Source organism: Rhyacophila brunnea, unplaced genomic scaffold (genome assembly GCF_057557595.1).
Source record: "Rhyacophila brunnea isolate RB1 unplaced genomic scaffold, BYU_Rbru_1.0 scaffold_24, whole genome shotgun sequence".
NCBI lineage: Eukaryota > Metazoa > Arthropoda > Insecta > Trichoptera > Rhyacophilidae > Rhyacophila > Rhyacophila brunnea.
Window position 1 is genome coordinate 3,446,625 of NW_028232904.1, and position 27,426 is coordinate 3,474,050.

Sequence of the window (27,426 nt, forward strand, 5' to 3'; positions counted from 1 at the left end):
ATGTTTATGATGTCAAGTATCTATATAGGTCATGGCTCCCACAAGGGGAGGCTGACAGACATCTAGCCTGGGGGCCTGGCGTGAGAGATCTACCAGCCAAGTGAGATAAGCACACATTAAAAACAAACACATAAAAAAAAATTTAACATTTTAATAATATGTGGTTTCGCCACACTTACAATCTTTGATTATCGCGATATTGTCCATAATTGTGCATATCAACATAAAAGTGGGTGTATTAAAAATACAAAAAATCGCTAAAAATACCCTTAATTTTACCTCGAACACCATTTAGAATAATATGCAACTATAGATCGTCACATTGCCTTTAACCTTAGCGATAAGTAGGGGGCCCGCCAAAGATCCTAGCCTGGGGGCTCGCTTCGGGATGTGGTGGCCATGATCTGGGTACAGACGGAGGTGTCGGATCTAGGTACAGACTCACACCGCGCATGAAAAAGATGGGGTATATTGTCTTTAACTGACCGGCTGACAAGTCTTGTAAGTTTAACAACAGTTGCCAAGATTGACACAACGGTTAGCTGCGCTAATAAATAACCTACAAAAAAACTAAATGTTCCGTTAAAATTTCCGGGTTTGCGAAGTGTTCACTTGCAGAAAAAGTTTGGGAAACCCTGGTATAGTCAACCATGGTTAGGTAAAAAAAACGTTCATTTTGGCAGTCGGTCGCTAAGCCTTGGTATAAACCCTTCAGATATTATACAGTATATTATATTTTACGCTATGTTACTTTGAAGTAGGTAGGGATTTCCAAACCTCTACATATTTAGTGACTAAAAGGTCATAAGGTTACAAAAGTCAGCACAGTGGAACTAATACAATCAGAACATAGAAAATACGTTAAGCTAGTCATCCGCGATAGATTTTAAGTAGCTTTATGCACAGTTCATTGGTTATTTGCCTCTTCTAGAATCTAGATAGTATTAAGTATTAGGTGTCTGAATAATTTCTTCAAAAGTGGCATTCCATTGTGACTAAAACACGAAATGTTTAATTTCCATAATCACATGTGCGTGCAAAACATGAACCACCAAGAAAAGAGACTTCCAAATACTTCAATCAAGTCAATTTATGGCTACGGCCGTATGTTGTAGCTTAACCACAACGTCCACAACTGTGAAACGCCAATAGAAATGGCGTATTTCAAAAAAATACTACCTTATTCTTAGGTCAATAATTATTATAAAACAATCATTATTCGTAGGATGTTTTTATCACATTTAAATTATCAAAGACATAGCTTATAATCAATATCATTAGAACTATCTTCAAATGTGTTAATCGTGCCCATTTTCCGAATAATAAAATGCTTAATTCTTGTCAAATTTGGGATCACAGAGATAATAAAATATAATTTTGTATCGTAAATATTTCACTAATAATGTTAACATTAATTTTACTAATGGGTTTAAAAATGCGTTTAAAAATTAATAAATATAAAAAATCTCAACGTCACTGCACATGGATTGCTGAAATTATATTCTAAAACATTAGAACGAGAGGCTTAAAAGAATACTATTTTATGTAATAAAAATACTTTATGCAGTCGTGAAATGTTTAAAATAAATATAAAGGATAATAAGGCTTTAAAATAATATAAATAAATTATTTAAAATGTTTAAGGAATGTCCAGGATTATCCTCTGAAAATACCATAAAACCTCCATTTTGACCTACGTGGCGCACGTGGGCCGTTAAATGTGTAAAACACTTTTATTTGATTTAATAGCTGATACATATTAAGGTCGTGATAAGGAAGCAGACAAGGGTTTGCGATGTAATAGAGTTTATTAAAAGCCTTAAATGAAGATGGGCTGGACACATAGCTCGAAGAAGAGACAATCCTTGGACAAATCTAGTCATCCAGTGAAGTACAAAACGTCCGCAAGGTAGACCTAGAGGTCGCTGGATCGATGCAATGCTAAAGTTCTGCGGAAGTACGTGGCAACACAATGCACAGGACCGAGAGAAGTGGAAGCAGCTTGAAGAGGCCTTCATCCAGCAGTGGATAGATTCAGGCTGATGATGATGATGATGATGATGATGACATATTTAGAGTAATGGACAACAAAACACAACTCTTGTATAGAGATTTCGTTGTTCTGACAAACCACGGAGTGCCAGTTAATCAACGATACATAATGACGAACTTACTCTGATTACAAAGTATGAACTATGTCATTGAATTACATATTGTATAGTACAAATTACTTATATATTCTAGATAAATCGGTAATGTGCACCACAAAATAGATTAATAAACAGACGTTAATCGGTACCAAACGGTAACAAACGGTAATAGACGTGCAATAGTATGTGGTGCAACCTACAAATACGTCAATATTGAATGAGCGTCAGTGCATAAAACGATAGCCGTTATCAGACGAAGCACAAGCGTATTCTTACACGTGTTTAAGAGACAATCCATAGACTGAAACCGTATGCGGTTTAGAACCGTGTACCATACTAAACTTATGATTTCTGTTCATGGAAATATATTTTCACAAAGTATACTATAAGCATCTGATCGAATCCGTTTGTTTATACCATACACTTACACTTACAAACTTAGTGAAAATATATTTTCATGAACAAAAATCATACGTTTAGTATGACACACGGTTCTAAGCCGCATACGGTTTCAGTCTATGGATGGCCTCTAAGTTTATCCCATATTCTTCCACACTCGAGATCGGCTGCCTGTTACTCCACACCCGTTAGGTATTTCAGTTCTCTGTGAACATCCCTAATTTCGAGTGTAATAGATCAGTTATTTTATAAACTATTTACTTTATTCAACGAATAATTCACAATATTTTCGAATGTAACATTCGATATATTGAACATACATAATATGAAAACATGTCATGTATATACCAACTAGTAAAAATCTTATTTTTAAATACGACAGCCGACCGGGTTTGAACGTATAACCAATTCATTCAATTTTTTCCTCTTTTATTTTGTTAACTGTCAATTCATGGTGGAACTGCATTGTATAGTTGTTTGATTTAATAAGACGCATTTTTTGTAGTACTTATTCCACTTTAATAAACAAATTTGTACCGATTTCCTCCGCCTCAGAGGTCCCTACAAAAAATATACGTTTTATTAAATCAAACAACAATACAATTCATTCACACCAAAGTGCTTTTTCAATATTAACCTACGGGCATCCTATTTCATTACGATGAATTTAACCAGTATTTTTTACATCAAATGTTTACCAATAGTTATAATTTTGAGCAGGTACATAAAGCATATTCTAAAGATATTGGTAACGAATGAATGATACGATGCAATAATAAGTATTTTAGAGAATAATAATTACGAGAATAGCTTAAACGGATGTTTAGTAGATAATCAAATTAAGGGAATATCATTTCCATTATTGGATTTAGCATTAAATTCTAGACAAAAGGGTAGATAATAATAATATGAACAAACTTGGTTAAAATGATAACATTGAGAATTTAAAGAATTTGCCAATAGAATTGATAAGATTATATTACAATTTAAATTCTTAATATAAAACCCAAGACGTAGAAAACAAATGATTCGTTGAAATAGATTAGTTCTGTAGAAATAAGTAGCAAACGAAATCCACAGAACCGAGAGAAATTAAATCAGTTTGAAGTGACTTGTATCCAGAAATAAATAAATCTAGAATATTGACAGAATATAAATATATTTCTTTCGACCATGTCCGATCCTAATAGGATCATATAGACCTTCACAGAATATAGGTTTGTATTGGCAGATTTTGTTTGTATGAGAAATGGATGTGAGTCACTTGCTCAACCTATTAGGTCCATACTCTGACTCATACACAAATTGAACAATAATATATTGTGTACTTGCCAGACCCAGGATTCGAACCTGGGACCCACGACGCAATATGCCAATTCATAATCCACGCGGCCATCGTGGGTGGGTGGGTGTAAATATATAGGAATTCATTTTATTGTTGGGACATATGCTTATGTCTTCCATGGCACTTTTTATTAACTTAAGTCAACTCAGTAAACTCAGTCAAAGCTCACTTGAGAGCGTGGCGATCTTGGTCTTGAATATCTGCTCCTGAGACATTTTTTCTTGACCATATTCGATCCTAATATGATCATATGGGTACAGAGTGGAGGTTTGTACTTACAGATTTTTGTTTTTACGTGAAATGGATGTCAGCCACTTGCTCAACTTATTAGATCCATACTCTGACTCATACACAAATTGAAAAACAATAGGTATGTGTATATTTGCCAGACACAAGATTTGAACTTGGGTCACATGATATTATAAGCAAGCCGACGCGTAAGCTACTCGGCCACCGCTGGCTTAGTTATCCAACAGAAAATATTTTGATTAAAATCACATTTAGACTTTATTGCTAAAAAACCTTTCCGAACACAACACATCTCTCAGATTTTCATCCCCCTGTCTCGTTCTCTCTTACCCATTTAAATACTATTTTTTGTATCTTCAACAAAGTTCAGGTCCATATTATGATCCTTTTAGGAAAGGACATGGTTGAAAGAAAGAAAGAAAGAAAGAAGAAATTGTCTCTAATGTGTGAAACTATTTTAATAATTCACATTTTTAATGTATATTATATTTAATTTTAAAAATATTGACTTTTTTAAAAAATAAAAAAATAATTAAATGAAATCCTTTAAATTCAGAGTTTTAATATTGTAAACTGGACACTAACTAAAACATTTCCTTTTACCCTAAGTTGAAAATGAAACATAGTTTGACAGGAAAAATTTGTTTGCTCAAAAATAAGAACATCTATCTTCAATTGTTTTATAAATAGTATGTCTCTAGGTAACATATATTATATTATACCCGTGATATTTGACCCTAGACTTAATAGATCCTGTCTGTTTGGTCACCATTTTCCTTTGCGTGGCCCTTTTCAGAGTACCCAGTCAAGGGTACAAATTGCATTGACAAAGGGACGCAATTATATTATACCCCCGGGTGCTTTCTGCCCATGTGTACCCTTTCTGAGGAATCGACATGGAGTTGGAAACATAGATCTAAAAAAATGGATATGCTTATTATCAATTCAACCGATGGAAAGACCAATATAAATATATAATAGTATGTTGGTAGTGGCGAATCGAATGGGAAAGGACCGAGAAGTTCTACTTAGTATCAAAACCACGAAACTACAGTATCTCGGCCACATTATGAGAGGACAAAAATACAGCATTCTCCAACTTGTCATTCAAGGAAAGATCAATGGGAAGCGTAACAGAGGACGGCGCCGCATTTCGTGGCTTAAGAACCTCCGTGATTGGTACGAGTGCAGCTCCACTGAACTGTTCCGGGTAGCAGATGACAAAAATAAGATCGCCTTGATGGTGGCTGATCTCCGCTAGGGGATGGCACAATAAGAAGAAGTGGCGAAGGGTGGAGGTAGGCTATTAAGATCCGACAAAAACAGTGCACACTGAACTTTGTCAGATATACGTATTTGTTGTCATTGAACTAATAGTACAATTTACAGATGATGTGAGTTCAATTAAACCATGCGAAAACCAAGCCATAATAGATAATAGTCAAAAAATGTTCGTTTATCTATAAAATGTCTTAAGTTATGTCATTAAATCATACATAATTTTGGATATTTTATAGATAGAATAATATTTTTTATCCATTATTGTTTGATTTAGGCAGGGCTTAATGAATTTTAAAAAAACTAACCAAACACGATGTGTAATATGTATTCATAATTCAACGAAAACAAATAAGTATGAAATAAAAGTGTGCAATATTTTGTCGGATCGTCCATAGCATACCAAAACTATTATTGTTTGGCTTAGGCAGGGTTTAAGTGATTTTTAAAAACTAACCAACACCACCTGTAAATTTTGTTTAATACAAACAAATACGTAAGACTATCATACTTTCGCGTGCACTATTTATGTTGGATCTTAACAGCCTACCTTCACTCTTCGCCACTGGGATGTAAGCTGTGGAGGTGATTCAACATAAATAGTGCACACATACCTTTACCTGTCATACATATTTGTTTTCATTGAGTTTAGAATACAATTTGCAGATGGTATCGATTAGTTTTTTTTAAATTCAATTAAATCCTGCCTAAACCAGGACAAAATATACATCATTTTGAAAAACACTTCTGACAAAATTTATTATAACCAATATAAAAAACTTTTTTTTTTGAAAAAAGTAAGACACCCAGCAGGAATCCTACCTGCATCTCTTGGGTTTACGCCTCATGCGCATTGTCCACTATGCTAAAAGGTCCATTAGCCATTAACCATTGGCCTGTAATACCTGCTCATTAGTGCTCTTGCAAATCAAGCTACTATTGGCAATCGGTTTTTGTTTATTAAATCAAAGTAGGTTACTACTAACTGACGCCACGGATCTCTCCAATATTTTATGTTGTAACTTACTCGAACTTGCTATTAATTTTTAATTAACTATTTCTTTTAATCAACGAATAATTCACAAGATTTAAGAATGCACCATTCTAATTATTGAACATACATAAGTTACATGAAATCACATTCTCAACATCTATCATAATATGTAATGAATCAAAGAATACTATATTCTCAAATCTTCTGAACTTGGTATTCGTTAAATAAAAAAACTCTATTAAGGCTACTATTTATACGTGCCCATCCGGGGTGGGTAAATTACATATTTAAAAAACCAGCACACTTTTCTCCCCAGCACTTGATTAAGCTTTTCAAAAGTATTATTTGATTCTTTCGACGTGCAGTGTCCAAAACCTAAGACGACACATTGTACAACAGTGATTCCAAACCATTTTTTTAGTGTGAAATCTTGAGACATAAAAAAAGTTCCAACACCCTCGACATGGGTTTGGGTCAAAATCCCGAAGGCCGGAATCACGAACGCTGAAATCCCGAATGACCGGAATCCCGAATTCCCGGATCCCGAAATCCCGAAAAATTAAAAAATAGAAACAGCAATAATTGCGCAATCTTAACACTTTTACAAGAGACAAAAAACCATTTTTTGTAGAACAAGTGGGTTTTTGTCTCTTGTAAAAATGGCGCAATTCAAGATAAGTGTTAAGATTGCGCAATTTTTCCGGATAGACATACCCGTATTTACATACCGGTTACCGGTATTTTTTTATTTTCCGGGATTTCAGCCTTCGGGATTCCGGCCATTCGGGATTTTGGCCATTCGGGATTTCAGCATTCGGGATTTCGGCATTCGGGATTTCGGCCTTCGGGATTTCGGCTTTCGGGATTTAGGCTTTCTGGATTTCGGCCTTCGGGATTTCGGCCTTTGAGATTTCGTCCGGCACCTCCTCGAAATACCTCCCCTAATAATTATATTTGTCTCTAAATTTCTTTACATACTACATTATAAAATATCTAGTCGCTATTTAATGAATCGATCCAAGTTTATTTTGATATTTGAAATGTTACCAGACTGATGCTCCCATCCCGCAGCACATTTTGAACCTTTAAACTCATATTGTTAGTTAGCAAAATCTACTGAAATCACCAGAACAACAATAAGGTCACCTCACGTTGAACTGCACTGCATCGACACCTGCATGACTCAATGAACGTTTTTATCGAACGAATCTTCTCCATGCCTACACTTTGTGGACTCTTGTCAAAATCACGTTTCTTTTTGTTTTTAGCGGTTGGCACTATGTATTTTCTATAAGAATGTTGTCTATTATCTATGGTCTGTAGGTTGGGTTCTGTTCAAAATATTATCTATATAATATATGTAGGTAATATCGCAAGAAATTTTAACGTACGCACACGTGGAAACTGTTAAAATTAATTGAAATTACCATGAATAATTAATAATAATTCAAATTACTAATACACTATGGTTCACACTCTTCATAAGTGTTCGTCAAATCGTTCAAAATATTTTGTAAAATGACAAAACCATAGACTAAATTTGTCGCCGCATCAGCGTGACAGTAGGCGACATGTAAGCGACATGCACCTCAATTTGATCACAACTTAACTGTCACCAGGAGTGTTAATTTTTAAGTTATTTCATTATTCATGTAGGACCCACAGAAACGGAATATCATATTGGTTGATCGTTGGGATGGTGATCGTTCAAAATATTCTACAAAATGACGAAACCATATACTAAATTTGTCGCCGTGGCAGCGTGACAGTCACGTCACATGCACTTCAATTTGAACAGAACTTTAGGGTTTAGCGGAACACCGGTTGAGAAGCACTGAATGTACTGTCAGTGATCGACAAGCCCAAGTTTGTGTGATGTTCGCCGACACGCCATCCACAACGGCTATGTTTAAAGATACATGCACGCAAACCCGACTTGTGTGCATCCATAAAGGTGACATGCGCCCCCCGGCCCACGTTAAATATTAAATTTTAATCCTAGGAATCCGGGCGTTTTTCCGTTTAACGACAACACGCGGCTCCGCGGGTGTGGGGGCCCCGGTCAATAGTGTATGACCTCCCCGCACTCTTGTATGCATGCCTTATTAAAAACGGGGCACCTTCAACTTTTCTGCTGTAGCAAATTCAATATCTCACCCGTTTGCGTGACAGCCATATGCTACAACTGCCAGTCGCGAAAACTACGTCATGTCTTATTCTTGCGGGAAAATAATTACCAGTTCTGGCTTCCGAGAATATCCTATCCAGTTCCTCACCGGCCATGGCAACTTCGCCGCCAAGTTTCATGGGTTTCTCTTAATCGAAGATGAGCCGGGTTGTACCTGCGGGCATGATCAACAAGACGCTGAACACGTCCTCTGGGATTGCCCGTTTATGGAATACGAACGAGCGGAGCAATTGGTCACGCGGTCCTGATTGCAACAGAGGCCAATTTTGTGGCATTTGAAAAATTTGATGATAGATATGTGTGAAGATAACGTGTGGCGAAGGGTGGAGGTAGGGTGATAAGATCCGACATAAATAGTGTTCACTAAACTTTGTCAGTCATTCATATTTTGTTTTCATTGAACAAAGACCACAATTTCCAGACTGTGTTGATTTGTTTTTAAAATTCATTTAAACCCTGCATAGCCAAGTCATAATAGATAATCGTCTAATCGATAAATATCTAAAATTATTCCATTAAATTATACATAATTTTATATATTTTATATATAGAAGAATCTTTTTTATTGATCATGGTTTCGTTTAGGCAGTACTTAATGAATTTTCAAAAAACTAACTAACACTATCTGTAATATTATATATTCTCAATTCAAGCAAAACTGTATGACTGAAACTGTATGATGTAAACAAGTATGACTGAAAAAATGTGCACTATTTTTGTCAGACCGCCCATAGCATACATATACTTTTATGGTTTGGTTAGGCAGGGTTTAATTTATTTAAAAAAAAATAATCGGCACCATCTGCAGTTTGTATTTTTAGTTCAATAAAAACAAATGAATATCACTGACAAAGTTTAGTATGCACTATTTATGTCGGATCTTAAAAGCCTACCTCCACCCTTCACCACTGGAAGATAATAATATTATCGTCGTTTCTTAGATGTTGTGAAGAGAGAAATTATTTATCGTTATAAGAATAAATAAATATAATAATAAAGATTACAGCGTGATGTTATAATCGTGGGTATGGATGAACTGGTGAGATCGATGTGATCGAGAGATTGATTATATTAATGAACTGAGAGACTGGACTCGAGTGGAATGACGGTTGACCGTGTCGAGCAAATGGACTCAATGTGAGAGTGGTGCGTCGAGTGACGGACTCGATGAGTGAGTGAGGATTTATGGATTGTCCTTCTTATTTATATTAATCAGAGACATTCTGGCAATTGACAAATCATAGTAATACCCTACTGATCCAGTTATTAATGAATAAATTCTTACATCATTTTCGCTCTATTTTTTTGTTTGGAACTAACTTCTCGACTAGCTAGAAATTTGAAACTATTAAAATACATCAGAACACGATGCCAATGTATTCTTTTAATACTTTTAGCCATCATTAAGCAGAATTGAATTCATTTTCAATAAATTCTGTTTTGTATGAAAAGTTATTTCGGAAGAAATCCATAATCAAATCCACTATTATTGGTTGCTAAGCGGGTGGTCCTAGCAACTAAATTATTAATATATACGTGCGTTACTATGGAAATCAAAATTACATTTCAGTATTCTATATTTGTTTGTTTGTTACGAAATAGCAAAAAAAAATGATTTGTTGACAATTGCCTTATTTGTCCTAAATTATTAATACATAAAATTGTTAAGTTCATATGATTCAACAGAAAATTTAAAAACGTGGTATATAAAAAGTTCTAATTATTTTCTACATAAACGATTTTTTCTAGTGTGTACATGCATGAGATGTTTTCAAATTCAATTTCATTATATATAATGTTACATTCTGAAATCTTGTGTCTTATTCGTTGAATAGAAAATAGTTGATTAAAAAAATTACTTCTAATACGGAATTCCATTTTACACTGAATAACTTACTTTCCAAAGACGTTGTATTATTATTGTAATGTATAAAAAAAACTTTCATCTGTCATGGGGCGTCTTGTCAACCTGTCAATGGATATTAATATCACCAATTTATAACATTGTCTATGGGATTCCCCGCGATCAGTTTTGCATACGAAACTTGAGTGAATCATTTGTTTCCCGTCGCAAAACCGTGTAAAGTAAAAATGTTTGAAAATCCTTTTCTGGAAAGGTTTAAAAGATTCTACACGGAGGGAAGTATGCCACAAACCATTCCGCAGTACATTTTTACACAGCTCACGCCAGAGTAAACCCACAATGAACCTAGTAACAATTGCTTTGTTTTGTTTTGCTACAGAAAATAGCTGCATTCAAATGTTTTCTTCGAGTTTGATGTATCAATAAAATATCAATTTGTTAAAATAGTGTGATTTAAATGCGTTTAATGCACACACTGCTGTGTATATTCAATAATTAGAATGTTACATTCTTAAATCTTGTGAATTATTCGTTGAATAAAAAAAATAAGTAAGTTACAACAAAAAATCTTGGAGTGATCCGTGACGTCGGTTAGTAATTACAAAATACAAAAGTCGATCGCCAATAGAAGCTCATTTTAGAAAGCGCTTCAGTGAGTATTAAAAGCCATTAGTTAAAATTTGTCGCAATTAAGTATGACTCATTTAGCATAGTAGTATATGTGCTCGGGCGCGATATCCGAGAGATGCAGGTTCGATTCCTGCGGGAGGGGTGTCTTACATTTTTCAAAAAGATTTTTCTTATTGGTTATAATATATTTTCTCAGAAGTGTTTTCAAAATTATATAATATGTTCAAAGTCAACCACCATTTTCTTCCACTTCTTGGATGACAATTGTCTAATATAATCTGATACAAATATATTTAGTTAAAATACAATATCCAAAGTTATGTACGATTTAATTGCAAAATTTTAGATATTTTGTAGATAAACGAGTGTTTTTTGACTATTATCTATTATGGCGTGATTTTCGCAGGGTTTAATTTCATTTTAAGAACTAACCAACACCATCTGTAAATTGTAGTCATATTTCAATGAAAACAAATACGTGTAACTGACAAAACTTATTGTGCACTATTTATGGCGGATCTTAACAGCCTACTTCCACCCTTCGCCACTTACGTGTACATATGTGGGAGTCATGGTGGTGGTGGATGATGAGGTGGTCAAAAGGAGATTTGAGAAGTCGAGATTTGGTGGTTGCTCCGATGGATAGAGGAGCGAGTTTTATTTGCAGCATAAACAGTCGGTACAATAATCTGTTACAGTAGTTATGTTACAATACTTATGATACGGTTGCGAGGTACGAACATCGGTAGGATAAGATGTTGTGCGGAGCGATATAAAAAATGAGATTCTAACAGGCCGGGAACTTATATACGAGTGCCATGTCAAATCCGCTATTTATAGACGTCCTCACAATCAAAATAATATCTTAAAAAGAATATTTAGGAAATAATTATTGTAATTGAGTCGGCTACTATATGGAGTTTGCGTTATCAGATATAGCTAACTATGTGGAAAAATGAACATCGCGGAAACAATCTGCAGTACGCTATTTACTAAGTTTACAATAATTGGATACTCCGGGAAATGGATATTATTTGAGAATTTGTAATTTCGGTAATATATTTAATATCACCCATCAATATGCTGACACAAATTGAGTTGTTTATCACCACACATGTGTACCTGAACTATGCCGCCACGTGTCAAATGCAAAATGTTCTGGAACGATTATCTAGTTGTAATAGAAACAATATATGGTAAATATAGTATTTTAATATCTTTTTTTAATCACGATTGGATCAAATACAAAATCCCTAATCCTTATACTCTGGAGACAAAATTCCTCGTTGATTGGGGGATCAGAAGTGGCCCACATCCGGTGGTGGTTTCAAAAATCACTTCAGCGATCAAATTAATATTATCGCCACGTTTAGATGAAGTTTTTAACTTCGACGTCTCCCACAAAGCCGATTAATTAAGGGAGGATTAGCCTCGGGGTTGGGATGACGTCATTTCCGATGTCTTTCGAACCCGACGATCGTATCCAAACAGTCAATAGCAACTTGTGTTCGCGTATATAGTAGTTCCTACGAGTGGCTACGAGTATATTCGTATATTTTAACATAATATATAAAGTTGTAGGTATTGTTATATATTATATATTAATCACATACAATTATTATTATATTTTTATTGAGTTAAATTAATAATAATAAAAAAGTAATAAAAAATCGGTGTGTGTTATGTACGCTCGTTAGAAGTTATACTTCTTTGGCGTAACAAAACAAAAACAAAACTTGTGCTAAACTAGATTCTTTGACTAGCTCCTAATTATCTTGTTAAATTACACACCCAAGAAAAATGACCGCTTATTGGAACGCTGTTGGTTTATTTCTATACACTTTAACTTATATTACTAAATTATGTAATAGTTTCTCGTTTTTTTTATTTCTGACGTTTAATCGTTTGTCGACAATAATAAATTCGCTGCCTAGGCAACGGAACAATTCTCAACTATAATATTATACTGTATAATCGTCACGAGTGCACTATAATACTGTGGCGTAAAGGTAGTGCGTTCGGCTGATAACCGAACAATCGGTGGTTCGAATCCAATCGAGTGCGTTTTTTTTCGTGTGAAAAAATAAATTATGTGTTCACACGCCAAAAATACACTCTGATCTGATTTTCCAAACGCGCCAAAAGAAGTATTACTTCAATTATAAATAATATTATATAAAATAATAAGTAAATCCAATTTAATCACTTTACTCTGAACTCACTGAACAATTTTATATTTGAGAGTTATGCCAATTGGCCTGTATAGTGACGATATGTTAGAATATCTCTTTTATTGTAGTGTGTAAATCCAGTAGTTCATATGATGATATATTGAAAAAACTATATTATTTATACTGTTATACTCTGTTCAATCAAAATGTGTGTGTTACATTTTTTTATTGTCAAAACATAACGTATACTCTGTTCTCATTTCAAAGTTGACAGGCGTGCTAACATAAAGGTGTGCGGGAATGTTTTATGACGTAAGCACTACGTGATATTATCGTATATACTATATATATGTTTTTTTTATATACCAGCTCGATCAAAAACGACAAAAAACATATATATATTCACTAGCATTTAAATAAAACACGTGTCGACGGCTATAATATTACTTATTGCCTGAAGTGTATGACGTGTATTCGTTCGATACGATTTTTTTATTATTTTTGCTTCACAATAACGTTTCTGACGAATGGATTATGGCACACGCCTGAAAAGTGGAAAGGGATTAGAAAATAATGTATACACCTTTGGTGAAGAGTAGAGGTAGGCTGTTAAGATCCTACATAAATAGTGCACAATAGGGAATCCAATCCTGAGCCAAAATTATGATCCCGGGATTTCGGAATTACAATTTGACAATCCCGGGATTAGCATTTTTTTCCATTGTTAATATAACATTTTTATATTTACAAATTACATTGATAAAATATGTCAAAAATAAATCTTTTTTAATTTATACTATTTAAGACATTTATTGTTAATATTGTATACGTTCAATCTTGGAAATACATAAGTTTAATGGAGGAAATAATATTGTTATATAAATAATAATGTGAATTTAATATAAGATTGCTTTTTCTGATAGTAAAGACTTGTGAATTATGACATGAATGGGTTCGCGAGATTTAAAATGTTGAAGCAGATCATGGTGTACTTATGGCTTTTCCGCTTCATAAATCTAATTAGTTAGCCAAATATGAAACTACCGTAAAACGTATGAGATCATGGTAGAATTACTTTGTTAATTGTGCTAAGCATTGTTTTTCTCCAATCTTATCCATTTTTATTAATTTATGTGAAAAAATAAAACGAATCGACAACTTACACATGGGTATAAATCAAACTTCATTCAAACTCAGTTTATTTCCAATGCAGTTATTTGTTTTTTATTTTTTCTTCTGTTATATTATTTTCGTTTTTATTTTATTTTTCATAAAAATTGATAAAAAAAATCAATCCCGAAAGTTTCGGGATTATGTTTATCAATCCTGGAATTCATAGGTATTGAAAATAGCTCGGGATCCCGGGTTGGAGTCCCTAATGCACATTAAACTGTTTCACCCAAACGTATTGGTTTCCAATTGGTTTAAAAATTCAATTAAACCGTGCCTAAACCAAGCCATAGTAGATAATATTCAACCAATATCTTTTTATCTATAAAATATCTCAAATAATGCCATTAAACTATACATAATAATAAGTTTTATATAATATGGTTTAGCTTAGCTTGGCTAATGAATTCAATAAAACTAACTAACACAATCTGTAGTATGTATTCTTAATACAACGAAAACAAATAAGTATGACTGACTAACTAGCACCACCTGCAAGTTGTCTTCTCAGTTCAATGATTTCAAATAAATATGACTGCCTTTAGTGTGCACTGATTTTAGTGGCTGTGTTCAATTTTAGAGCGAGATAGACAGTTTTGACTGTTTAGACGGCTAACTTATTGTAATTGTTACAATAATTGCTAATACTTCGATACAAACAATGAAAAACTGTCGTCGATATCTGCCGATAGCGGCCTATACCAGTATTGTGTATAGAATAGATGCGCATAAAATGATATCTACATATATTATTAAGTAATTTCTACTTTTAATAAAATCGAAATGTGATTAAAAATGTTTTATTTTCGTCATGTCCTGCATCTTGTAACAGCGGCGCCAAAACGGCGCCGGTTGTCTCAAATGGGTTAAAGGTTGAACGGACGCCGAAATCTGGATGGCTAAATAGTAAATTACGCAAGTCATATATTTGTAAAATTAATAATTACAAGATAAAAAGAACTTTTTATATACAACGTTTTTAAATTCTGTTGAAACATATAAACTTGACTTGACTAGCTTAAACGATCAAAAAAAAATTGTACTTGATAGAAATAATACTGAACTGTCATTTTGACATGTCATATTGATTTCCATAGTAACGCACGTATATATTAATAATTTAGTTGCTAAGACCCCAGACCCCTAGCAACCGATAATGGTGTCGAAATAACTTTTCATAGAAAACAGAATTAACTGAAAATGAATTCAATTCCACTTAAAGATGGCTAAAAGTATTCAAAAGTAGTAAAAATGCATTGGCATCGTGTTCTGATATATTCTAAAAGTTTCAAATGTCTAGCTAGTCGGGAAGTTAGTTAAAAATCGATTGCAAGATTTGTACCGGGCAAATAAGAATACGAGCTAAGAAAAACGTTGTGAAAATCGATTGGTTTTTCTTTATCTTAAGGGGCTCGTATTAGTAATCAAAGCATGTCGGACTTCCACGTCACTAAACACGTCAATGGAACTGGCTGTTTCTGTAAGTAAACTTTATAAGTTTTCTTCGTATTTCTCTTAACAATAACATTTCAGCAGCTGTTATTTAAGAAATAGCACCAATAAAGAAGTCTGAAACAATCTGATTCGTATATTGCTCTTCTGGGCCTGACGGGGACACGTGGCGTACCCTTGTGAGACAACCAACGGTGGGAGAGACAGGTTCACGGGGGGAGTTTTATTCTTACCCCCCGTTTACTCCCACCCTGTGTGGGAAAGTTGGCAGATCTGCTGACGACATTTCGAGTGGAATTTTGGATTTGACTTAGCATTAAACTGAGATAAAGAAATATCGGTCTACAAAATACGTAGATATTAAATTGTTTTTAATCTTTTTACAACTAGCGTGTGATGGGATCATCGTTATTATTAGATTTATATTGCTGGATCAAGGTCTTCATAGCATAGTATATCAACGCACAGCACTATTATTTTATATTCGTCTGATCTCTAAAGTTTCAAAAAACCCGAAATTATTAGGGCATTGGTCTCAAAATGAGTTAAGTACCTTCATTTAGATTTATTTCAAATGTGTACATATCATTATACTACTCGTAGATTTCTAAGTAAGTAGTTTTCCATCGCATTAATAGTCATGAACCATGAAATACAGCTCAAATTGTAATTTAAATGATAATTAAAAAGTCAGTTATTTCTATTAGACAATTTTAATACACTATTCGTTTTGTCTAAGGATTTACTAATGTGCTTGCAAAATTACAATATTTTATTTGTGGTCTTAAATGCGCTGAACGGTTTTTGCAATTATCTTAAAATAGCGGAATATAGAGGTAACTTAGCGATTAATAGCTTCATAATATGTTCGCGTTGAACACACGACATTCGAGTATGGCTGTCAGAGATGGCATCTTACTAAGCTTCAAAGGTCTCGGTTTTTGAGCTTTCATAATCGATGTCCACGTCAAATCTTAGAGGGACATTGGTACGACCGCATTACAAACACTGTGAGCGGACACAGTAGCTCTCGGTGATTGAGATAATCACGTAGAGACGCTTTACGTGGCTGGGACACGTGTTTTGGATGCTGCCAAAGAGTGCGATACTTTGTACCCTTATTGCATAGCCCCAAGAGTTCCGTCGCCGTGGCCAGCCCTGCCTCACTTTACAGCGGTGCTACAAAAGTGAACTACGCGCTGCAGTTATGGCATGGCGGGAGATGCGAGAGTTGGCGATCGACCGAGGGAAGTGGCGCGAGCTTGTGCTTGCCTTATACCACTGGGGCGTGACAAGATGAAAGAATACAAAGAATATGTTCATACAACATCATTTTTTATGACGCCGTAGAGACATTATAATGTTCTTCTATGCTTCTTTGTTATGAAAAATTATTTATATTATATTCAATAAAATTTTGTAAATCTAGTGTATTGAATCAAAAATGTTAACTTAACTTATACGAGTCAATGTAACCAATAAATTTAATAATCGTGTTGACAATTGGTTTAAAAAATCTATGGTAGTGTATCGCAGTTTTATCCGAATGCTTTAGCTTACGAATAATACTGATCCAAATATGGCAAATGGTATCAAATCTATCACTTACTAGTAAACCAATAAATTCAAAATAAATCCTGCTAAAAATGACACCGGAGATTATTAATATCTCATGTTTTCGGCAGAACAAGGTGACTGCCCCAATGGACTTGGCTGTTGTGAATTTGGGATCTATAAATATTGCTCGCGAATAATTCTTCGCGTCCGTAATTATCCCAGAATTCATCGCCTGAAAATTCTTCGTAGCAAGACGTATTAAAAATATATTTTACAACAATTTATGTCTACGTAATTATTACTTTAGGTATATATTATCTAAAAATGAATTTATAAAAAAGGCACAACGGCATGGTATATAAAATAAAACGTAAACATACTCGTAAGTTCATATCAATATGAATTAGGTAAATTAACTATAAAATTGTTCGTGTAGATCAGGGTTTCCCAAACTATGTTCCGCGGAACACCAGTGTTCCGCTGAACCTGAATGGGTGTTCCGCGACCATTTCGAAAGGTTTTATACATTGCAACACATTTAAAGATCTTCTACTAAGTAGAAGTAAAATAAGTAACATTAAAATAATTAAAGAATCTACTTCATACTGAAAGGCGAGTGATGATCAATCTCCACTGATGTTTATGACGTCAAGTATCTAGGTCATGGCTCCCACAAGGGGAAGGCTGACAGGCCTCTAGCCTGGGGGCCTGGGCTGACGGGGGGGGGGGGCGGTGTGAGAGATCGACCAGCCAAGTGAGATAAACACACATCACATACGTGCACTAATAGTAAAAAAATGACGCCTGCGGCGCTGTTTCACTTCAGGCATACTAACATTTAATAATATGTGGTTTTGCCATACTTACATTTGATTATTGTCGATATTTGACATGTCCATAATTGTGCATATCAACATAAAAGTGGGTGTATTAAAAATACAAAAAAATCGCTAAAAATACCCTTAATTTTACCTCGAACACCATTTGGAATATACAACTGTACATCGTCATATTGCCTTTAACCTTAGCGATAAGTAGGGGGCCCGCTTCAGGATGTGTGGGGGCCATTATCTAGGTACAGACGGAGGACCATTTTTTATAATACCGTGCCCATGAAAAAGATGGGGTATATTGTTTTTAACTGACCGGCCGACAAGTCTTGTCAGTTTAACGACAGTTGCCAAAATTGGCAGAACTGTTAGCTGCGCTAATAAATAACATACAAAATAAACTGTTCCATAAAGTGTTCCGTTAACATTTCCGGGTTTGCGAAGTGGTCCATTGCAGAAAAAGTTTGGGAAATCCTCGTGTAGATAATGCATTGATTAAGTGGAATTTTACCTGAGATAGTAACACGTTTATTCATTTAACAATATTTATTATTGTTAAAGTAGGCACTGAATTTTTTTATCATGTTCAACCCTAAGAAGATCATATGGGCTTCCACAGAGTGTATGTTGTATTAATATTTTTTTTTTTACAATAAATGAATTTTAGCTACTTTGCTCAACTTATTTGGGTCCAAATATACGCTGAAAAAAACGCAACATGTATTTTTTGTCCGACCTAGAATTCTAACCCGGAACCCACGACATTATAAGCCGACATGTTACCGCTCCGCTACCGCGTTAATTGAATTATTTACAAAACATTATTTATTACTTTAATAATGCTATTATAAATGAAACTTTATGAAGGAAGCCCTGAGGAAATGGGATGATGACATCAAGAGGAACGCAGGGAGGCTGAATGTGACCGACTGGAGAGAAACAACTCGAGATAGAGTTCCCGGGCGACGGTTGTACAGTCAGCCATGGACCTTAATGGTCTGTAGTGCCATATTAAGCATTATAAATGAAAATAGAAATAAAAAAAATATTTTTACAATATGCGGCGAAGAATTATGTACGAAGAATTTTTCAGACAGTGTTTATGTTCCTCGTGTAGTTCGAGGGCTTAATGTCAAACAACACTATTTACAAAAGTCCAACAGAATAGCCGAAAAACATTTTTTTAGTTTCTTTTAGTTTTTTTAAATGTTTATTCAAAAACTAATGTTCATAATTTATAATATATTATGTATTGTACATTTATCTTGCTTATGGTGATGTTAATTTTTTTTTACCATGTCCGATCCTAATATGATCATATGTGCTTCCACAGGGTAGAGGTTTGTATTAACAGATTTTGTTTTTTTTTTTTAGGAGAAATGGATGTCAGACACTTGCTCAACCTATTAGGTCCATACCCTGACAGAAACAAATTGAAAAACAATATGTATACTTGCCAGACCCAGTATTCGAACCTGAGACCCACGGCGTTACAGTCTAACGCTTAAGCTGCGTGGTCACCGTGGGTGTAAAATTTTTATGTATGTTTTAAAAAAATATGAAAACAAGGGTAATTTTATGTAGTTAACGTTAAACTTTACTGACGATTTAAGAAGAAACTAGAAAAGATTGACATAAAGTTGTTTGACTATCATGTAGATGAGAATGTAAAATAACGTTAACTAAGAAAAACACTTTTTTGTAGATAACGTTGTTTGATTTTAAGCACTCGATTCGATAATATGCATTCATATAATACATATTAATTACTATCGAGTGTTTTGCCCTTCCAGACGGACAAAGAATTCAAAATGAAATATTATGGAACTTGAAACCAGAACCTACCGCACGCTAACCTGATGTTTCACAAACCCGGCCACGTTGACTGACATACATTGCAATATACAAAGTGAGCGGTTATGTTATTACAGTTGTATGCAAACGGCAACACCCGTACGTCAACAAAAATTAATGAAAATCGGTCGATATTAAGAAAAAACCGATTAAAATGTCGTTTTGGCCGTGGAATTTTGGACACGAGCCAGAAAGACACATCGACCGCGAGCCGTCAATATCTCCTAAGTCACAATTGTGTTTTTTTTACCAGACTGTCTGTAACCTACTCAATGAATTCGCGGTTTTGTACGCCCACTTTAAAGCATATAATAATGCTCATCATCTTGGCTACTCACAATCCACTTTTAATACATTCTTCATAAAACAATTGTCTACTAGGCTATAGAATCACCAAAATACTAGGTAAAGACGGAAGAAAATAGGTAGATAAGCAAATTTTCTGAGACTTCGTATGGTACGTTGTTATGTTCTCTCAATTCTTTTCTATGGTATGGAAGTATGGACGCTAAACCAAGAGATGTCACGGAGACTTGAAGTTTTCAAGATGTGGCTGTATAGACGCATCCTCAAAATTCCTTGGACTGACCTGGTGACAAATGTTGAAGTTAGGACCGAGAAGTTCTGCGTAGTATCAAAACCAGGAAACTACAGTACATCGGCCACATTATTAGAGGACAAAAGTACAGCATTCTCCAACTTGTCATTCAAGGAAAGATCAATGCATGGCCCCCACAAAGGGGGGACTGACAGGGCTCTAGCCTGGGGGCCCGGGCTCAGGAACGACCCGGCGTGGCGAATCGACCAGATAAGTGATTTAAACACACATTACAAATCCTCTCGAATAGTAAAAAAAGTCGCCTGCGACGCTATTTATCTTCAATAACCAATGTTATTATTTAAAATATATATTATATATAATAAAAATTTTAATTGTGTATTTAAATTCAATAAGTGAGCAACTACGTTTATCTTGGAAAATCAATTACATTTGACAGTGGTAACTATGACGAGATTGTAGCGGCAAAAGGTGGAGGTAGGCTCTTAATCTCTACTATAAAATAGTGCACACTAAAATTTCTCAGTCATTCGTATTTGTTTTCATTGAAATAAGACTGCAATTCACAGATGGTGTTGGTTAGTTTATAAAAAGAGTAATGATAAACTGGTTTACTGAACCAAAAGCGATCCTCATCAATGATACCCAAATTCAATAAGTGAACAACTACGTTTATCTTGGAAAATCAATTACATTTGACAGTGGTAACTATGACGAGATTGTAGCGGCAAAAGATGGAGTTAGGCTCTTAATATCCACTATAAAATAGTGCACACTAAATTTAGTCAGTCATACGTATTTCTTTTCACTGAAATAAGACTACAATTCACAGATGGTGTTGGTTATTTTATAAAATTCAATTAAACCTTGTAAAAACCAAGCCATAATAGATAATAGTAAAAAAATACTCGTCTATCTATAAAATATCTAAAATTATCCAATTAAATCATACATACTTTAAATATTTTATAGATAAAATAGTATTTTGTATCTATTATAGTTTGGTTGGGGCAGGACCTAATGATTTTAAATGAATGAACCACCAATTTGTATAATATGTATTTGTAATCCAACGAAAAAATATGAATGAAAAAGTGTGTACAATTTTGCCGTATCGCCCAAAATATATCAAAACTATTATGGTTTAGCTTAGGCAGGGCTTAATTGGTTTTTTTAAAAACTAACCAATACCATCTGAAAAATTTATTGTAGCCTTAGTTCAATAAAAACAAATACGTATGACTGACAAAGTTTAATGTGCACTTTTTTATGGCGGTTCTTAAAAACCTACCTACACTTTTCACTACTGACTAAATCTACACTACCAACATATTAAAAGGGTTGGTTTTGAGAGGTCCATGTTTATGATGTCTGTCTTTCTAATAATAAAATAAAAGTATTTGTCTCTGATTTCTGAACGTGTGCCTTTTGATCAAATCAAAGACAATCCATAATAAACTTTAGCTTGTTTGGTTATGTTATCTTTTATTAAGGTTCAAATAGACTATATGACGATCGGGCACATATATGCTAAGAGCGTTTTAGTGTCTATGATCAAATCTATGCCATTCCGACATTTATACATACATATTGTATGACAGCTATGACATCGTATTTACACTCTGTGACACCCTATGACACAGGACGCAAACATAAGAAACGGGTTTTTCGACATATATATGACCGATCGTCATAGAGTGTATTTGAAGCATTAATGTTTCACGAGAACTATGTAACTGATAATTAATAACTTTGTGAGTTCATAAATTATTAAATAATTTTATTAGAAATTAAAATTATATGGTTTACTGTAAGAATTCTGTCACATTTTGGGCGTGGACATGACGGTCTGATTCGTGTCCGGAAACTTGTACGTATGCAGTTCACCGTATTAAACTTCACCGTGATATGTAGTATCGGAAATATATATGGCCGTACATTGAGGCTATACCTCAGTTGAGACATGGTCTAAAAAGATCGTGGCTAGGCGATGTACGGATTGTGCAAATGATGCGTGCAGAACGAAATATAATTTCTCATATAAATCCAACATGCGTCCATTTAATGTTCTATTTATTGTTCTATTAGTAACAATAATAACATATTCATTGACATATTTTCTTTTTCAAGTAAATGGGTAACGTTTTTTAGTCATCTTTACACGATTTAAGAATTAATACCCCCGTCGCCATCACGAAACAAATTGACGTATTCACAGCTCGACGTTCGCTCTCCGATTGCCAGTGAGTCCAAAATTTCATCGCACCTATAGTTGAAAATTATTTGCCGTTTCACTGAAGTACCGTCTTAAAGACCGTTCAACCTTTTTGGGTCGTATAGTACTGACATAAAATTCATGTCTAAATAAAACACGGCTCTTGTCGATTGACTGGAAACCAGCAGCAAATAAATCTTGAAAATAGCCGATATATTGGATTATTTGTTAGGTTAGGTTAAGTTTTCATTATTGAATTCATGAATTTTGCTAAAATCAGCTATTAAAATTGAATTAACATTCATATTGAATCTAATAAAATTGGAGACCGTATAGTATACGGTCATCTCTTTCCGATAAAAATCTCACGGTGAACTGTGCCATGGTGAAATGTTTTACGCACAATTTACATGTAAGCGGTCTGATCAAGTGAACGAGTTTCTCCATACCTTCGCGGATGGTGTAATATAGAATGGCTAAGGAGAAATTACTAACTTATATAAAGAAAAAAGATTTAAAAGGTTTTGTATCGCTAGTTTAAGCATAGTCATTGTTTCATTTACAAAATTGTAAATAATATAATTAAATTAAAATATAATACACGAAAATGTGTCACGAATTTATAATTGACTGTCATAAAAACGACATTAAATTCGAAGCATCTCATTTTAAAATAATCAGCCCGTCTAATTTGTAATCACACCTGTTCATCTTGAAATACATAATATCAAGCTTTTCCTTGAGCTAATAGGCCGGTGTATGCTTAACTCCCCAATTGTTCAATATAATAATATGTGGAAAGCTTGCAATTCGCAGATGATAAAAAGGAACTCTCAAAGCTGCAAATATGGCCTCCTTATTAATAATATTAAGACCAAAAATTTAAAAACAGTGGTAAAAGTTTGTTTATCTGAAATCGACTGTTAGTGAAAAATTCGGTGACATGTCTTACATTAGGGTGGTTCAAAATAATTATGGATCAACTCCATCAAAACGGATCCTGAGATATTTGGACCTAAAGTTAAAACTCCTTTTGTAAAATTCAGGAATATTTTCACTGTATATACTTACCATATTTTGATAGTACATGGATCAATTAAAATAAATAGTCGAAACATAAAGTATATTCAGGCTTTATTAATATTAGCAAATTAATGTTAGCAAATACCTATTTATACTGCTGAAGGAACTGTCAAAATGAACATGATTCACATTCAATTTGATGTCTTATCAATACTAGTATTGCCATTTATGCGGAAAATTATAGAGCTACGATTGTGATATTAACACACAATATAGAAATCTGTTTTATCTAGCCACTGAAATAAAAAATAATCCATAATCCATAATTATTGTGAACCACTCAGGAACGAGGTACCTCAATTTCCATGAAAAATTTGCAAATATTATTATTTGTCGTACACATTTTTATACGGTATCGAGTCATGGACCCTGAAGGGAAAGGAGTGGAAGGCAATCAACGCCTTCAAAATATGGTATTGGCGTTGAATGCTTCATTTTTTTCTGGACGAAACACTTAATAGAACAGTTAATTAGCCTAATAACGTATTTAAACAATAATAACTGCATTATTTTATATTTTACAAAAATTATATAATTTGCCAACGACATCTGTCTGTAGATATTATAAATTGACTGCCAGTTTGTTTAACTAGACGGACATTATTGTATCTATTGGCACTAATGCGTACGCAACTATTATACTAACGTCACCTACACAATCCAACAAAGGCTTCAACTAATTTGGTACATTTCACGCATACAACACATACATAGGATTATACACGTATTGTAAAAAAAATACAAAATCTCAAAATCAGTATCATACTATCACGTGACCCGAGGATGTATGTATTTAAGCCTACGCGTACAGATGTAATTTTTCTAACTTTTTTCAGGACGCGCCGGAGCCTAAACACCCGACTACCATGATAGCACAATGTTCTATGCCGAGTTCGAATTTCGATTGGGCATTACTTTTCTATAATATCTATTTTAATGCCTGTGTAATGTCCATGTGCCTGTGTAATCTTGTGTAATATCCATTATAAAATGATGGAAAAAATTCAAATTTACCTACTGTAAATGTGTCGCTACATTTCAAAATCAGCCAAGTCCACCTTTAGGTATTTTTGACTTTTTTGTGAATTGCTGAAGTACTACTGCTTTTTAACATTTCTGCATTATCAATATGTGGAATTTATTAATTTTAAATATTCTATACTCGAAATAATATAAACTTTCACCCTTGTGACTGTGTATTTGAGAAAACAAAAAGCTCATTTTCTCCTATTCATCTATTATGGACTTGGCTGATTTTGAAATCTAGCGACACAAATATGGCTGTCCTAGGACTTGTTTTCAGTTATTTACTAGTCTACCTCCCTTCAACAGGCATCCTTCGCCACTGACATAATATAATGAATTGAAACATGACAATTTGTAAATCAAAAAGTGGTCACGTGTTTATATATCATAATATATGTAACAATATATTAAATCACGAGGAATTTATTAGCATTATTTATATGTCAGCCAGTGTTTTGTGAATATTCCAGAATAAGACTTTATGGAAGTAACTGATATTAAAACCAGTGCCTTCATATTATTATAATATGGCAGGTGTTTTAATAATCAATTATTACATATATTTTTAATTGACTCTGAAAAAAATGTAGATATTACTACATTCCAATTTAAAATAGTTTTATTATAAATCAAAATTTTATTAAATCAGTCTGTTCAATCGATATCATATATTTTATTGAATAGTTATCTAGGTATCAAGGAAAAAATAACACATAATATATTATAAACTAATTATAATTATGCAATAGTAAGGTGAGTCAATTTTTCAATTATATTATAATATATTGTGTTTAATTTGAAATAATATTTGGTAGTATTATAACAAAAGAATTTAAAATAAAGGAAAATTCGACATGAAAATCCAATAAAACGATGTTATCATTCTATCAGTTCATTCAGAGATATGAAAAAGAAATATCAAAAAATCGCTGTTCATTTATACATACACACATAAAATGAACTGTAAATGATTTTAATATTATATCATTAACATTTGTTAAAACTATTTTTTTTAAAGTAATTGATTAAAAAAATATACGGAAAGCCTTACATATTCATCTTTCTCAACAGGTAAACAAAGAAAGACTACACCTCATTTTTATAAACGTCTACAATATTGCAGAAGACAATTCTAATAACTTCCGATTTTGCTGTCTAAATTAGCAAACAATTATTGTCAATTTAAAATTTTAGGTCAAATTTTGTTTATTTGTTTTATTATATTTTTTGTAAAAAATGTATAAGTAAAATATTTGAATACAATGAACGTCTATCAGATCGCCATGTTTGTATTTTGAATCAGACACCGGTTATTTTTTTTTATCTGAAGTAATTCAGTGTAATATTGTTACAATATTTTTGTAATAAATGTTATGAATAATATATTGGAATAATATTCAGTTATTAATACAAAAAAACATGGTTAATAAAAATAAATAAATAGGTAGGTAAATAGTCTGTTGAAACTTTTTGTGACAGATTGTTTATTATGATAGAGAGGTTTTATTTACGTATTGTCTATGTTAGTTGGTTAGTTTGACGTTATGGATAAAGGGTTCTTTTTTCAAAATCACACTGACAGTTGGTTATAATTGAAAAGCGTTCGTTAGCGAACGCAGGTTGTAAAAATGGCGGGTAAGTATGAAATTATTTCCCGCCTTTACCTCGGATTTAACCTCCACACAGGGCTCGTCTTGCGTCATTTTAGCGCGGCAATATTTCCGCCGGCCGCCATGTCAACACTGCACACGCTTTAGAGCTATTTCGGGTCACTACGCGCGGTCCACGGCACTTATAATAACACAAACATCAGTCAGATTTGAAGGAGAGATGCTGCGGTTTCCAACCGTCATACCGCTTGGCACTCTTTAAACTGTTTGCAATCTTGAGTGGATGGGACGACCGCTAGGGGCGCCCGCGACGCCGGGACAGGGCCGTACTTGCAAACGGTGCATGACAAAATCAAAAACTAATATATAAAGATATTTATTGGCTCAATACGGTACTAAACTGTGTGAAGAGATCTTCACACCCACAATAAGACGCCGTATTTTTTAAAAACATTTTAGCTTTGTTTTTACACATCAAATTTAAATTGATTAAAATAATTGGTTTTTGCTAATTCTCAATGCTCCTCTCTCCCATGGGTACTTTATTAAGTCTCAGTAAACTAAATCAAAGCATACTTGAATACTAGGCGACCTCAGTCTTGGGCATCTGCTTCTGAGACATTCTCAGGCGTTAACAACTACTGATGCTTCACATTCAAACGTAGAGCCCTCGTAATACTTTTGATTTAGACCGAGTGTGTTGCGGGTCGGATTGGTTTGGAGGGAACTATTAGGTTCAATATGGCCTTTTGATATGCGCGATTTTAACCGGGTGTAGTTTGGTTGTGCCATTACTTCATTA

General features: G+C 33.9%; 1 protein-coding gene across 1 annotated transcript in view; it reads right to left on the reverse strand.

Annotated features, from left to right (window-relative positions):
* sei (potassium voltage-gated channel seizure) overlaps positions 1–26,889 on the reverse strand; it is a 297,653-nt gene extending 270,764 nt beyond the window's left edge. The window contains exon 1 of the mRNA XM_085951095.1: positions 26,679–26,889. Coding sequence (XP_085807221.1) covers positions 26,679–26,717 — 39 coding nt within the window. The 5' untranslated portion in view covers positions 26,718–26,889. The remainder of the gene's footprint in view (positions 1–26,678) is intronic.
* Positions 26,890–27,426: the final 537 nt, after the last annotated feature.